The sequence below is a fragment of the Rhinichthys klamathensis genome, unplaced genomic scaffold, assembly GCF_029890125.1.
Source record: "Rhinichthys klamathensis goyatoka isolate OS25496 unplaced genomic scaffold, OSU_Roscu_1.1 h1tg000491l_1, whole genome shotgun sequence".
Taxonomy (NCBI): domain Eukaryota; kingdom Metazoa; phylum Chordata; class Actinopteri; order Cypriniformes; family Leuciscidae; genus Rhinichthys; species Rhinichthys klamathensis.
Window position 1 is genome coordinate 848076 of NW_026606977.1, and position 12092 is coordinate 860167.

General features: G+C 37.3%; 1 protein-coding gene and 1 long non-coding RNA gene across 3 annotated transcripts in view; one reads left to right on the forward strand and one right to left on the reverse strand.

Annotated features, from left to right (window-relative positions):
* Positions 1-12092, forward strand: part of abca1b (ATP-binding cassette, sub-family A (ABC1), member 1B) — a 40640-nt gene that overhangs the window by 22899 nt on the left and 5649 nt on the right. For both annotated transcript variants that reach the window (XM_056237657.1, XM_056237658.1), the window contains 27 exons: positions 1609-1830; positions 2764-3079; positions 4203-4377; positions 4813-4944; positions 5071-5210; positions 5292-5429; positions 5545-5765; positions 5867-5942; positions 6043-6281; positions 6382-6433; positions 6523-6642; positions 6767-6915; positions 7096-7220; positions 7310-7408; positions 7514-7798; positions 7876-8014; positions 8099-8179; positions 8288-8457; positions 8549-8726; positions 8826-8941; positions 9407-9551; positions 9661-9784; positions 10602-10731; positions 10862-10982; positions 11088-11150; positions 11256-11362; positions 11480-11621. In XM_056237657.1, the coding sequence (XP_056093632.1) occupies positions 1609-1830; positions 2764-3079; positions 4203-4377; positions 4813-4944; positions 5071-5210; positions 5292-5429; positions 5545-5765; positions 5867-5942; positions 6043-6281; positions 6382-6433; positions 6523-6642; positions 6767-6915; positions 7096-7220; positions 7310-7408; positions 7514-7798; positions 7876-8014; positions 8099-8179; positions 8288-8457; positions 8549-8726; positions 8826-8941; positions 9407-9551; positions 9661-9784; positions 10602-10731; positions 10862-10982; positions 11088-11150; positions 11256-11362; positions 11480-11621 (4005 nt within the window). The remainder of the gene's footprint in view (positions 1-1608; positions 1831-2763; positions 3080-4202; positions 4378-4812; positions 4945-5070; positions 5211-5291; positions 5430-5544; positions 5766-5866; positions 5943-6042; positions 6282-6381; positions 6434-6522; positions 6643-6766; positions 6916-7095; positions 7221-7309; positions 7409-7513; positions 7799-7875; positions 8015-8098; positions 8180-8287; positions 8458-8548; positions 8727-8825; positions 8942-9406; positions 9552-9660; positions 9785-10601; positions 10732-10861; positions 10983-11087; positions 11151-11255; positions 11363-11479; positions 11622-12092) is intronic.
* On the reverse strand, positions 2928-8840 carry LOC130072519 (uncharacterized). Its single transcript, XR_008804130.1, has 5 exons — positions 8370-8840; positions 7079-7187; positions 4798-4963; positions 4232-4390; positions 2928-3017 (listed from the first exon to the last, which is right to left on the reverse strand). It is a non-coding gene; the product is annotated as an uncharacterized LOC130072519 (long non-coding RNA).

Genomic DNA, 12092 nt, shown 5'->3' on the forward strand with positions numbered 1-12092 from the left:
GTTTAAGATGTCTTTGTTATGACACCTTGACATAAACCATAACATCATAACCTGTCAGTGTCTTTGTCATGACAACTTGACATTAAATTAAGTTAAACTGTCATGTGGTTGGTTTTGACATTGGCTGTCATAAGGCCATTATAACTGTGTCATGAATATTTTTCGTGACCTCAACAGTGGTACAAATTGAATTTGTCATTAAACAGTTATAATGGCTTCATGACAGCCAATGTCAAAACCAACCACCTGACAGTTTAATGTAATGTTAACCAATAAAGCCAAGTGGTTTCTTAAGTTTGATAATTAATCTGCTATGTCATGTTTATGACAGGTTGTGTTGTCTTAGTAATGTCAAGTTGTCATGACAAAGACACTGACAGGTTATGATGTATTGGTTTATGTCAAGGTGTCATAACAACGACATCTCAAACAATGTCATATTTGCATTAAAAATGTCATAATTGAGCGAATGACACTTAATGACAGTTGTCACAAACATGCATAAAACTTCCTTCATATTCATAACATGTGTCATGTCATGATTATGAAGGTGTCATGTTAGTCTTATGCACACCCCTTCAAGTAAAGTGTTACCAAAAAAACTTAATTAAATTATCAAAGGTTATTTAGATTTGGTAACACTTTATTTCGATGGTCCACTTTAGACATTCTACTAACTATAAGTAATTTTGCAACTACATGTCAACTAACTGTCATTAGAGTATTAGAACACAGTCTGCTTAATAATATCTGCTAACACTTTATTTTGATGCTATCAAACAGACATTCTACTGACTAGAAGTAACTTTAAAACTACGTACGTGTCAACATATTCTACTAACCTGAACCCTAACACCTAACCATAACCTAAAGTCTACTAATACTCTAATGAGAGTTGGTTGGCATGTAGTTGTAATTTTTTAAGTGGACCATCAAAGTAAAGTTTAACCTTAGCATTTTGTGGGGTATTGCATTCAAAATCAACTTGGTTTAAAAATCTGAGGACCACATTCCCTCTGAGTTTGAATTTACATCTCACTTGTCTTAAGATCTCTGGTTACACAATTCATTTTGGTGACTTAGTTACATTGTACTTACTCAAATAAGTACTGAGTAATATTAATTAACTACATGCACTTACCATAGAGTTCAACATTAGGGTTAGGGTTTGGTGTAGGGTTAGCAACTTGTAATAGTAAGTACATGTAGTAACATGTAACTACGTCACCTTAAAATAATGGTAACAAATAAACTTATGTTAAGAGTGCTCAAACTATAGACAATTTTACTATTACATTATATTTCTATCATCCCTTTGTATTATTTGATCGGAATATTTTTATTTTTTAATAATATTTATTATTATATATATTTGCTATTTTCCATAATTTAGCATTGGAGTTAACAATAACATGACTAAATAATAATAATAATTATTAATAATAATAAATACTATAATAGCATATAAATAATACTAAAATAGCACAGTTATTATTATGACTAATTCATTATGTACAATTCTTTCGGAAATTTTCATCAAAATACAGTGACAAACGTTCAAACCACTCAGTCTAGAGATACTCAACCTGATTTCTTTGACCTTTTCAGATGGGAAATCTCCTGCCCTACAGTGACCCTGGTGTAGTCTTTCTCTTCCTCGGGTCATTCGCTGTGGTAACCATCATGCAGTGTTTCCTGATCAGTACTGCGTTCGCACGTGCCAACCTGGCAGCGGCCTGCGGTGGCATTATCTACTTTACCCTCTACCTGCCTTATGTGCTGTGCGTGGCTTGGCAGGACTACGTGGGCTTCACCGCCAAAGTCATCGCTGTGAGTTTTGCGACCACCTATGGAAAATAGCTAAACATTACAATTACAAATGTGTGTGTGTGTTTAGCGTCATTGGTTGTTGCTGTGCTGGGCTAAGTGCATTACGTTATTGTACAGTATATTGCATAAGGAAACACATTTATACTGATTCCCTTATCTAAAATGACTTACATGAGCAATGAAAATATCTTAACTGTAAAATTGCACTTTAAACCCATTGTAGGCTAACACTAGATTACAGGGAATCTACACTGGGGTGTTCCTGTTTAAACTAGTTAAATAGCAGTGATAGATTAAAGATCTGGGACACATATACAAGAGTTCAGTTAGAGGTGAGCAAGCAGTGAAGAGTTACTGAGATTACTTTGATCAAGCCACTTAACCCCGGGTTGTTCCAGGGTGGTTTGATCCTGCATGGTTATCTGGTTACTTGTAATTAGTAACTTAGAAGTGACTTACTGTAGGACACACTGGTCCAGCCGACCAATCAGAGCACATTGCTCTTTTCAGAAGGAGGGGCTTCATAGAGACAGGAACTGACAGACTACAAAGGAAAATATGCTATAAGTAATGTGTTTTATACATTCAAGCATGAAAACCTATTCTAGAAAGTAGACCCCAAAAAACAAAATCAAGACTTTGTAAATGGGCATAATATGGCCTCTTTAACAGTTTGATTTCATTCGAACTAAAACCATATTTAAAAAAAAATAATGTAAACAATTTAATCCGACAGAAATCATACCAGTCAGATTTTTGCAAAGCCAGACTAACAGACCCATATAATTTAACTGCATTATGGAGGGTGGAAAATGATACTGTAAAACTAAATTAGTTATTTTGGTGCAAGAAACCTTGACTAAACATTTAAGTGGACTTCAGGAGGGAAAAAAAACAGAACACTACTTACGTCCAATTTGGTTGTCTCCACAGAGCTTACTGTCTCCAGTGGCGTTTGGGTTTGGCTGTGAGTATTTTGCACTGTTTGAGGAGCAGGGTGTGGGCATCCAATGGAATAACCTCTTCTCCAGCCCATTGGAAGACGACAAATACAACCTCACCACCTGCCTCATCCTCATGTACTTTGATGCATTCGTGTATGGGGTCATGACCTGGTACATTGAGACCGTGTTCCCAGGGCAGTATGGCATTCCCAGGCCGTGGTACTTCCCCTTCACTAAATCTTACTGGTTTGGAGAGAAAAACACAAACAATACTGCAATTCATGGAAAGAAGGGCAATTCTGGGGGTAAGAAACCTTTTTGATCACAAACGTCTTGGTAACACTTTACAATAAGGCTGCACTAATAAGCATTAATTCATGCTTAACTAATGCACAGATAATACTGAATTAATGTATTACTAATGATTATCTAAGCTATTCATTAATGATTGCCTCATTAGCAACTAATGAAGAGTCTGTCTGGTTAATATATTAGTTCATATATGAATTGTTATTAATTAAATATGTAAGTGTGTATTAATTCCATAATACCTTATTTTATTAACTAATAGTGTTAATTAATTTGTTAATTACCACAATGAGCCAAAGCCTTATATTTAAACTTCCAGATAACACAGGTAAACTAATATGCATTAATACATTATTAATTACAGCATTAGTAGTGTGTCAATTACTACAATGTTTTTGGAAACCAGTGTTTAATAAACAGCTTTTATAAACTCTAGTGATGGTCATTAATGATTAATTAATCATTAGCTAACAATCATTATGTTGTGACTTTACTTGTTGAGGCACATCATTATTAACTCATCATCTAGTAATTGTAGTAATTGACACACTACAAATGCTGTAATTAATAATGCATTAATGCATATTAGGCTCATTGTGGTAATTAACAAATTAATGAACACTATTAGTTAATAAAATAAGTGATTATGGAATTAATCCACAAATACATATTTAATTAATAACAATTCATATATGAACTAATATATTAACCAGACAGACTCTTCATTAGTTGCTAATGAGGCAATCATTAATGAATATCTTAGATAATCATTAGTAATACATTAATTCAGTATTATCTGTGCATTAGTTAAGCATGAATTAATGCTTATTAGTGCACCCTTATTGTAAAGTGTTACCAACGTTTTTTAGAATTCTGGCCAAAATGAGAAACTGATGAGAAGTTTCATGTTATGAATGATTACTCATAAATATTAAAAATCTATTTAATTTTGTCAACAAAAAAAAAAAGAAGATAAAACATACTAGACATAATCATAGTTTAAATGGTAAAATAAATATAACATTTTCATACTGTACATTATAATTTGTTCATTAGACATATTCTTCACTAAAAAGAGTAACAAAATGGACTAATTGTGTTTTGTGTTTTTTTTTTAAGCCGTTTGCATTGAAGAGGAACCCACTCACCTTGAACTGGGAGTTTACATTGAGAATCTTGTGAAGGTCTACCGTCACGGAAAAAAGCTAGCGGTCGATGGCTTGACACTTGGCTTCTATGAGGGGCAGATAACCTCCTTTCTAGGTCACAATGGAGCTGGAAAAACTACCACCATGTAAGTTCACATTCTGAAATTAGTATAAAATATTATTACTGTCAACGAGGAGCTTACTATTAAAAGTTAAATAGACTACAGTTCAAAATGTTGAGGTCAGTAACGTTCATTTTTAAAAGAAATGAATCGTTTTTTTCAGCAAGGATGCATTAAATTGCTCAAAAGTGGCAGTAAATATATTTATAAATTTAAAAAAAAAAAAAATGCTGTTGTTCTTAACTGTCTATTCTTCAAAAAATCCTGTAAAAAAGTATCACGGTTTCCACAAAAATATTAAACAACACAAATTGTTTTCAATATTGATAATAATAAGACATTTTTCTTGAGCACCAAATCAGGAATAAATTACATTTTAAAATATATTCAAATAGAAAAGTGTTATTTTACCTTTTGGTTATAATATCTAACCCTTCAATTTACCTTCAATGTTTTTAGGTCTATCCTAACTGGGCTTTTCCCTCCCACCTCTGGCACTGCGTATATCATGGGCAAAGACATCCGCTCAGAGCTGAGTTCTATCAGGCGGAGCCTCGGAGTGTGTCCACAACACAACGTCCTCTTCAGCATGCAAGTGCCTTTATCACACCTATAAGGAAAATAATTCGAAAAAAGTCACATATTAGTTGATGTCAAGGTTGCATAGTTCAGTTCTGTGGATGATAATCCACTCTTGCTTGGCCTGGGGTATTTCAGGTTGACAGTAGAAGAGCACATCTGGTTCTATGCCCGTCTGAAGGGTCTGTCTGAGGAGGAAGTGAAGGCTGAGACGGAGCAGATCCTGACCGATACTGGCCTTCCACACAAACGCAAATCCAGATCCAGCCAATTGTCAGGTGTGTGGCATTATGACCTTTGAAATTTTGATATGTTGCTTGTTTGATTTGTTGCAAACTTAAAATTTGTGTGTTCTTCAGGTGGTATGCAGAGGAAACTCTCGGTAGCCCTTGCTTTTGTTGGAGGGTCAAAGGTTGTCATTCTGGACGAGCCTACCGCCGGTGTGGATCCATACGCTCGTAGAGGCATCTGGGACCTTCTTCTGAAGTACCGTGCTGGTAACCACCCTATGCATTTGGACATGACTCCATTTTGTATTTATATATATAAAGAAAATACCACCAGCTCTCATTGATTAATCATAGAAGACTGTGGGTTTTTTTTTTTTTTCAGGTCGCACTATCCTTCTTTCTACCCATCATATGGATGAAGCAGACATTCTGGGTGATCGTATTGCCATCATTTCCCATGGAAAGCTTTGTTGTGTGGGTTCCTCGCTGTTTCTGAAGACTCAACTGGGAACCGGATACTATCTTACCTTGGTGAAGAAAAACTCTGAACCTTCTCTCAGTTCTTGCAGGAACTCGAGCAGCACAGTGTCTTTCGTTAAGAAAGTAAGTACACTTCAGGTCGCAAAAATAAAAGACAAATCAGTGAACACGTTGATTTGTTTGGAAACTAATAGCTAAACACTGCTGTTTTATTGGTTTTCTAGGAAGACAATGCATCGGTCAGCAGTTCAGATGCTGGTCTTGGTAGCGACCAAGAGAGCGAAGCTGCCACAGCGATTGGTAAGGCTACACCTGACCTCAAACTTTAAAATGATGGGTAACTGTTGATTTCATCATATTCTAACTGTATCTTCACTAAAGTTTTTACTATGTTCTGCAGGAACTACATGGCCCGAATCTTCTGTCGTTCCTGTTGATGTGGCCCTCGTCTCCAGTCTAATCCTGAAGTATGTTCCCGCGGCCCGCATGGTGGAAGACCTCGGTCATGAGATCACATATGTGTTGCCGTATGAGTCTGCCAAAGATGGTGCTTTTGTTGAACTCTTCCATGACCTGGATGATCGGCTCGCTGACCTTGGAATTTCAAGCTATGGTGTCTCAGATACTACACTTGAAGAGGTACAGAGTAGCTTGTCTTGTGTTTTATCTGTCAACAAAAATCTTTAGGATGTTAGCTGTGATTATGCAAGTTCTTAATGATCTTTCTATTTTTGTATAGATTTTCCTTAAAGTGGCAGAGGACAGTGGAGTTGACGCAGAAATCATCTCTGGTAAATTTTTAGTTCTCTAGAAAACTGAATAAACAGTAGAAAGAAAAAAAGCCAGTTAAGATCTCATCTTGTATTTATAATTTTGTTAGATGGAACTGTGCCAGTGCGCAGACATAGACAACATGCATTTGGCGGTGACCACCAGAGCTGCCTCAAACCCCTGACCGAAGACGATGACTTTGACTGCACCGAATCTTATGGTGATCCAGGTAAACTTTAAAGCCCTAAAATGTATACTTTATATCATTTAATTAGAGACAGACTCATGTCTTCTTAATATTCTTGGTTTTTAATGTGTTGTCGCCAACTCCTGTTGATATATTTGATCACCAGAATCCAAAGAGACAGACTATTTCAGCGTGACTGATGGAAAAGGATCATATCAGGTGAAAGGCTGGAGTTTAAAGAGGCAGCAGTTTGTGGCCTTATTATGGAAGAGATTTCTTTTTGCTCGTCGCTCAAGGAAAGGCTTTTTTGCACAGGTAAGAATGGGAAATATAATTAAAAACTAAACCTGGGCTGCGTTTCCCAAAAACAACATAAGCTTAAGTAGATCATAGAGACTATTGGTGTCAATGGTTTCTATGATTCCCAAAAGAAGATCATAGAGCCCATGTCAGTAAAGTTCTGTTTTGATCAACTCACTTTGATTCTCTTTGCAGATTGTTCTTCCCGCTGTGTTTGTGTGCATCGCTCTTGTATTCAGTCTTATTGTACCACCATTTGGAAAATATCCCAGCCTGGCTCTTAATCCCTGGATGTATGAAGAACAAATCACGTTCATCAGGTATGTAAGGACAACATGTGTCATTCAACATAAATTTAAAATGCTTGCAGGAAACCATTTAGATTAAATACGGTCATTCTTTGTTATAGTGATGATGCTCCACATGATATAAGCACACAAAAATTACTCAACGCCTTATTAGATGATCCTGGTTTTGGAACACGATGCATGGAAGGAGAACCAATTCTGTAAGTAACTTCGAGTATATGAAACACCAAGATTTTCTTGCAACTGTTAATATATATTTTTTTAATTCTGGAAAAAACTAAGCCTGTCTTCTCCCATGGTTTTAGTGAGGCTCCCTGTACAATGGGCGATGAGGAATGGTCTACACCAGAAGTGGCAGAAAGCCTGATGGACATTTTCACAATGACGAACTGGACCATGGACAACCCATCGCCTGCTTGTGAGTGCAGCTGTAATGGCAAAAAGAAGATGCTCCCAGAATGCCCTGCCGGTGCTGGTGGACTGCCACCTCCTCAGATTAAGATCAGTGAAACTGAGACTCTCCAGAACCTGACAGGACGAAACATCTCAGACTATCTAGTGAAGACTTACGCACAGATCATTGGGAAAAGGTATGGGCTGATTTTGTATCTACATGAAATAGTTCAATACTGCCATTCAATGGGTAAACAAATGGTTTCTTTTAAAGCTTAAAGAACAAGATCTGGGTGAACGAATTCAGGTATGGAGGATATTCATTGGGCGCTAGAAGCACTCAGATACTTCCTCCTGCGGAGGAGATCGATGATGCCATCTCTAGAGTCAGGGAGATCTTCCAACTGGGCAAGGTAAACCAAAAAGCTCATTCTTACGATATGAATCAAACATCTTTTAGGAATAGTGCGTGAAGTATTCTTATCCTACTCTTTTAGAACTCCGGATCAGCTGCCGACCGTTTCTTGAAAAGCCTGTCTGCCTTCATTAATGGGCTGGACACTAAGAATAATGTCAAGGTGAGTGACAGCTGGACGACTGCTATTTTAAACCCATTAAAGACAATCTATTTTATATTTAAAGTCTACTTGGAGTGATCTTTATTGGGGTTTCGTTACTATTTTCAGATATGGTTCAATAACAAGGGCTGGCACAGTATTGGATCATTCCTCAATGTAATGAACAATGGCATCTTGCGTGCCAACTTACCACCTGGCAAAGACCCCCGTCAGTTTGGCATCACTGCGTTCAACCATCCCCTCAATCTGACCAAAGAACAGCTTTCTCAAGTGGCCCTGTAAGCATTGAAACATTGATTACATTTAATAACATTTCTTAAGGACGATCATGTTTTTCTAATCTCTCAACTCTGATTTATGCCATTACAGGATGACCACCTCAGTGGACGTGCTGGTTTCCATTTGTGTGATCTTCGCCATGTCCTTCGTTCCCGCCAGCTTTGTTGTCTTTCTTATTCAGGAACGAGTGAATAAGGCCAAGCATATGCAGTTTATCAGCGGAGTTCAGCCATACCTCTATTGGCTGGCCAACTTTCTTTGGGATATGGTGAGTGTCTGGTTTTGCTTTCATATCCCTTAATGCACTCACCTACTTGGCTGCTGACCCAAAATCTCTAATCTTATTTTTGTCTGCTTTCTGTTATAGTGCAATTATGTCGTTCCTGCTACTCTGGTGATCCTGATCTTTGTGTGCTTCCAACAAAAAGCCTACGTCTCCGCCACCAACTTGCCTGTTCTTGCTCTTCTTTTGCTTCTATATGGGTAAGACAGATAAAGACATTCATTTGAAGCTAGTTTAATTACCTCAATAAGGCGAAAACTTATAGGTATACTGATAATATACCATAAATAGAAACAGAAAAACTAGACTATGTATGAACTACATTCTCATAGAAATTTATTAAAAATTATAAAGTATGTTTTTAGTAAAAAATGTGAAATAAAAAAAGGAAAAAACAGATTATAAACTTAAAATTTCAAAAAAGAAATAAATGTAATGAAAATGTGAAAGAATAATAAAAAAAGTTAATTTAGGTACTTTTTTGGAGAACATGGGGGGGGGGGGGGGGGATAGAAAAATAAAACATTATAATGTACACTTAGGTATGTGAGTGGTGTTTTTGTAAAAATCTGTCTCTGATTAGTGCCTGACATGGGGTCAGAATACACTGCCAATGTGCAAAGCATTTTCCCTGATGATAAATCATTATTCTTGTCTCTCCTCAGATGGTCCATCACTCCTCTCATGTACCCGGCTTCTTTCCTCTTCAAAATCCCCAGCACTGCTTATGTGGTTCTCACTAGCGTCAACATTCTCATTGGGATCAATGGGAGCGTCTCCACATTTGTCATGGAGTTATTTGGAAACCATGTGAGAAATTACTTTTTTGGTTTCATCCTAATGCAGTCCAGCTATGTGTGTTGTTGAGGGGTAATTCACAAGCACAAGTAATTCTGATGCCTCTCATTCTCTTCTGCAGGAGATTGGTGGCATTAACGACATCCTGAAGAACGTTTTGCTCATCTTCCCGCACTTCTGCCTGGGTCGAGGTCTCATCGACATGGTGAAGAATCAGGCCATGGCTGACGCTATGGAGAGATTTGGTAAGATTAGCTTGCTCCACTTTAAATTTCAAATTTTTGCAGACAGATTACGAGAATTAGATCAATGAAGTTTATAGTCTGACCTCATAAACTTGATGAATGACAGTTCTCTGGTCTGTGTATTAAAGATGTAAGCGATTTCTGAGAAACACTGTTGATTTTTAAATCAATCCAAACAAACACACCCCTCCCTTCATTGCTCCGCCCCCAAAATTCACAAACGCAAGAGTGGATGTCTCTTTATCATAGCTTAAGCGAAGGAAAATCATAGCTTAAGCGAAGGAAGTTGACAAACAAACGACAAGGAAGAGCAAAAAATGAACATACAGAACACAAGAGTATCTACAAGCAAGAGTTGGTTGTTAGTTGCCAACAGAACACCAGCTCCAGACAAACAATGACACTCAAAACTGTCCTGTTACTATAGCTAACATTACAACAACACCATATATTGGTTCTGTGAAACAAACGTTACTCGTGTAGGGAGCAGAAACAACGCAACCTCTGCGGCTCTTGCCTAATCATAACCCTTCTTTGTCCAGTTCTATTCCTCTGACCTTTTCTCTTTTGTAATGTCTCTCAGCCATCTCTCTTTCTACAGTCTTTCTTCAGTTTAAATCTCCCTCTTGCTCACTCTCTCTCCTCCCCCATCATGATTGGATACGCCCCCTACTGCTGATTGGCTACAAGTGTGTCGTGCTGCTCGGTCCGATCCACTTTAAACAGCGTTTCTCAGAAATCGCTTGCTGCACCTTTAACTGTAACTACTGCAAGGGTAATTGTTATAGATGCTGAATGCTCTCTTTCCTTGCATTAGGTGAGAACCGTTTCCGTTCTCCACTGGAATGGGACATGGTAGGCAAGAATCTTTTTGCTATGGCTGTGGAAGGAGCGGTCTTCTTCATCATAACAGTCCTTATCCAGTATCGTTTCTTCTTTGAACCCAAGTAAGCATCATCACAACTTGATATTCCGAAAGAAACAAATTGCATTTTCATGAATTGCTAATGAAATTATGGTTGAACATAGTTTATTATTTTAGAAGATCTAAAGTGATGGTTTGTCCATTTTCTGTAGGTCTCTAAGTGCTAAGTTGAGTCCGATTGGAGAGGAAGATGAAGATGTGGCCAGAGAGAGGCAGAGGATCATGAATGGAGCTAAACAAGGAGACATTCTTGAACTCCGACAACTTACTAAGGTCAGCAGAAAACCTCAGCTGATGATCACAGACATCAATTTTAGTACTTCAAATTATGTATAATAAATGGTGCCCTCATCAATCTGTCATCCTTTTCTTTTCCAGGTGTACAAGCGGAAACAGAAGCCCGCTGTCGATCGTCTATGTGTGGGAATTCCTCCAGGAGAGGTAATCCATGACAGATGCCTCATGATCAGCCTCATCCGAACAAGCCACTCTTCTTCACAGCAACTGTACGACCACAAACTGACGTCTGTTTTGTTCTACTTTCAGTGTTTTGGTCTGCTTGGTGTCAACGGAGCCGGAAAGACCAGTACTTTTAAAATGCTGACCGGAGACTCTGTGGTCACCAAAGGAGAAGCATTCTTAGCTGGAAAAAGGTAGACATTCAAATAATGTAGTGATGAGAACAGATGCTACTTCCTCATTACAGCTTAGTCTATATATACACTTCTGTGGTTGCTTGTTTTTGATGACGCTGCTTTTTCTTGTCTCAGTATTCTCAGGGAAATAGATGAAGTACATCAGAACATGGGCTACTGCCCTCAATTTGACGCCATCAATGATCTGCTGACAGGACGGGAACACCTGGAATTTTACGCTATCCTGCGCGGTGTACCTGAGAATGAAGTCTGTGAGGTGGGCAGAGCTTATAAACTAACACACATATTTAAATAAGTATTGACTATTTTTTTGATCATTTCATTAGACCTTTATGGTGAATCTCACATGCCCGGGCCATATTTCACCTCCACTCTCCCTATACCCAAATTTGACATGGCAATTAAGTTTTTTTTTTTTTTTATTATTACCAAAAAATGTAAAATCTTTTTAAAAGTATTCATACAGCCATCATGCTAATTTGAAAAAAGAAAAAGAAACTGTGTACAAAAATATAAACATTTTTAAGAAATACTATATTACAGTAATAATCTCCACTGAAAATAAAGTGAATTACAGTACAAATATTTATATTTATTTTAGGGCTGTCAAATGATTAATCGTGATTAATCACATCCAAAATAAAACATAATATATGTGGGTGCATTGTGTATGATTATTTTATATATATAAATACACACACATGCTTGTATATATTTAAGAAATATT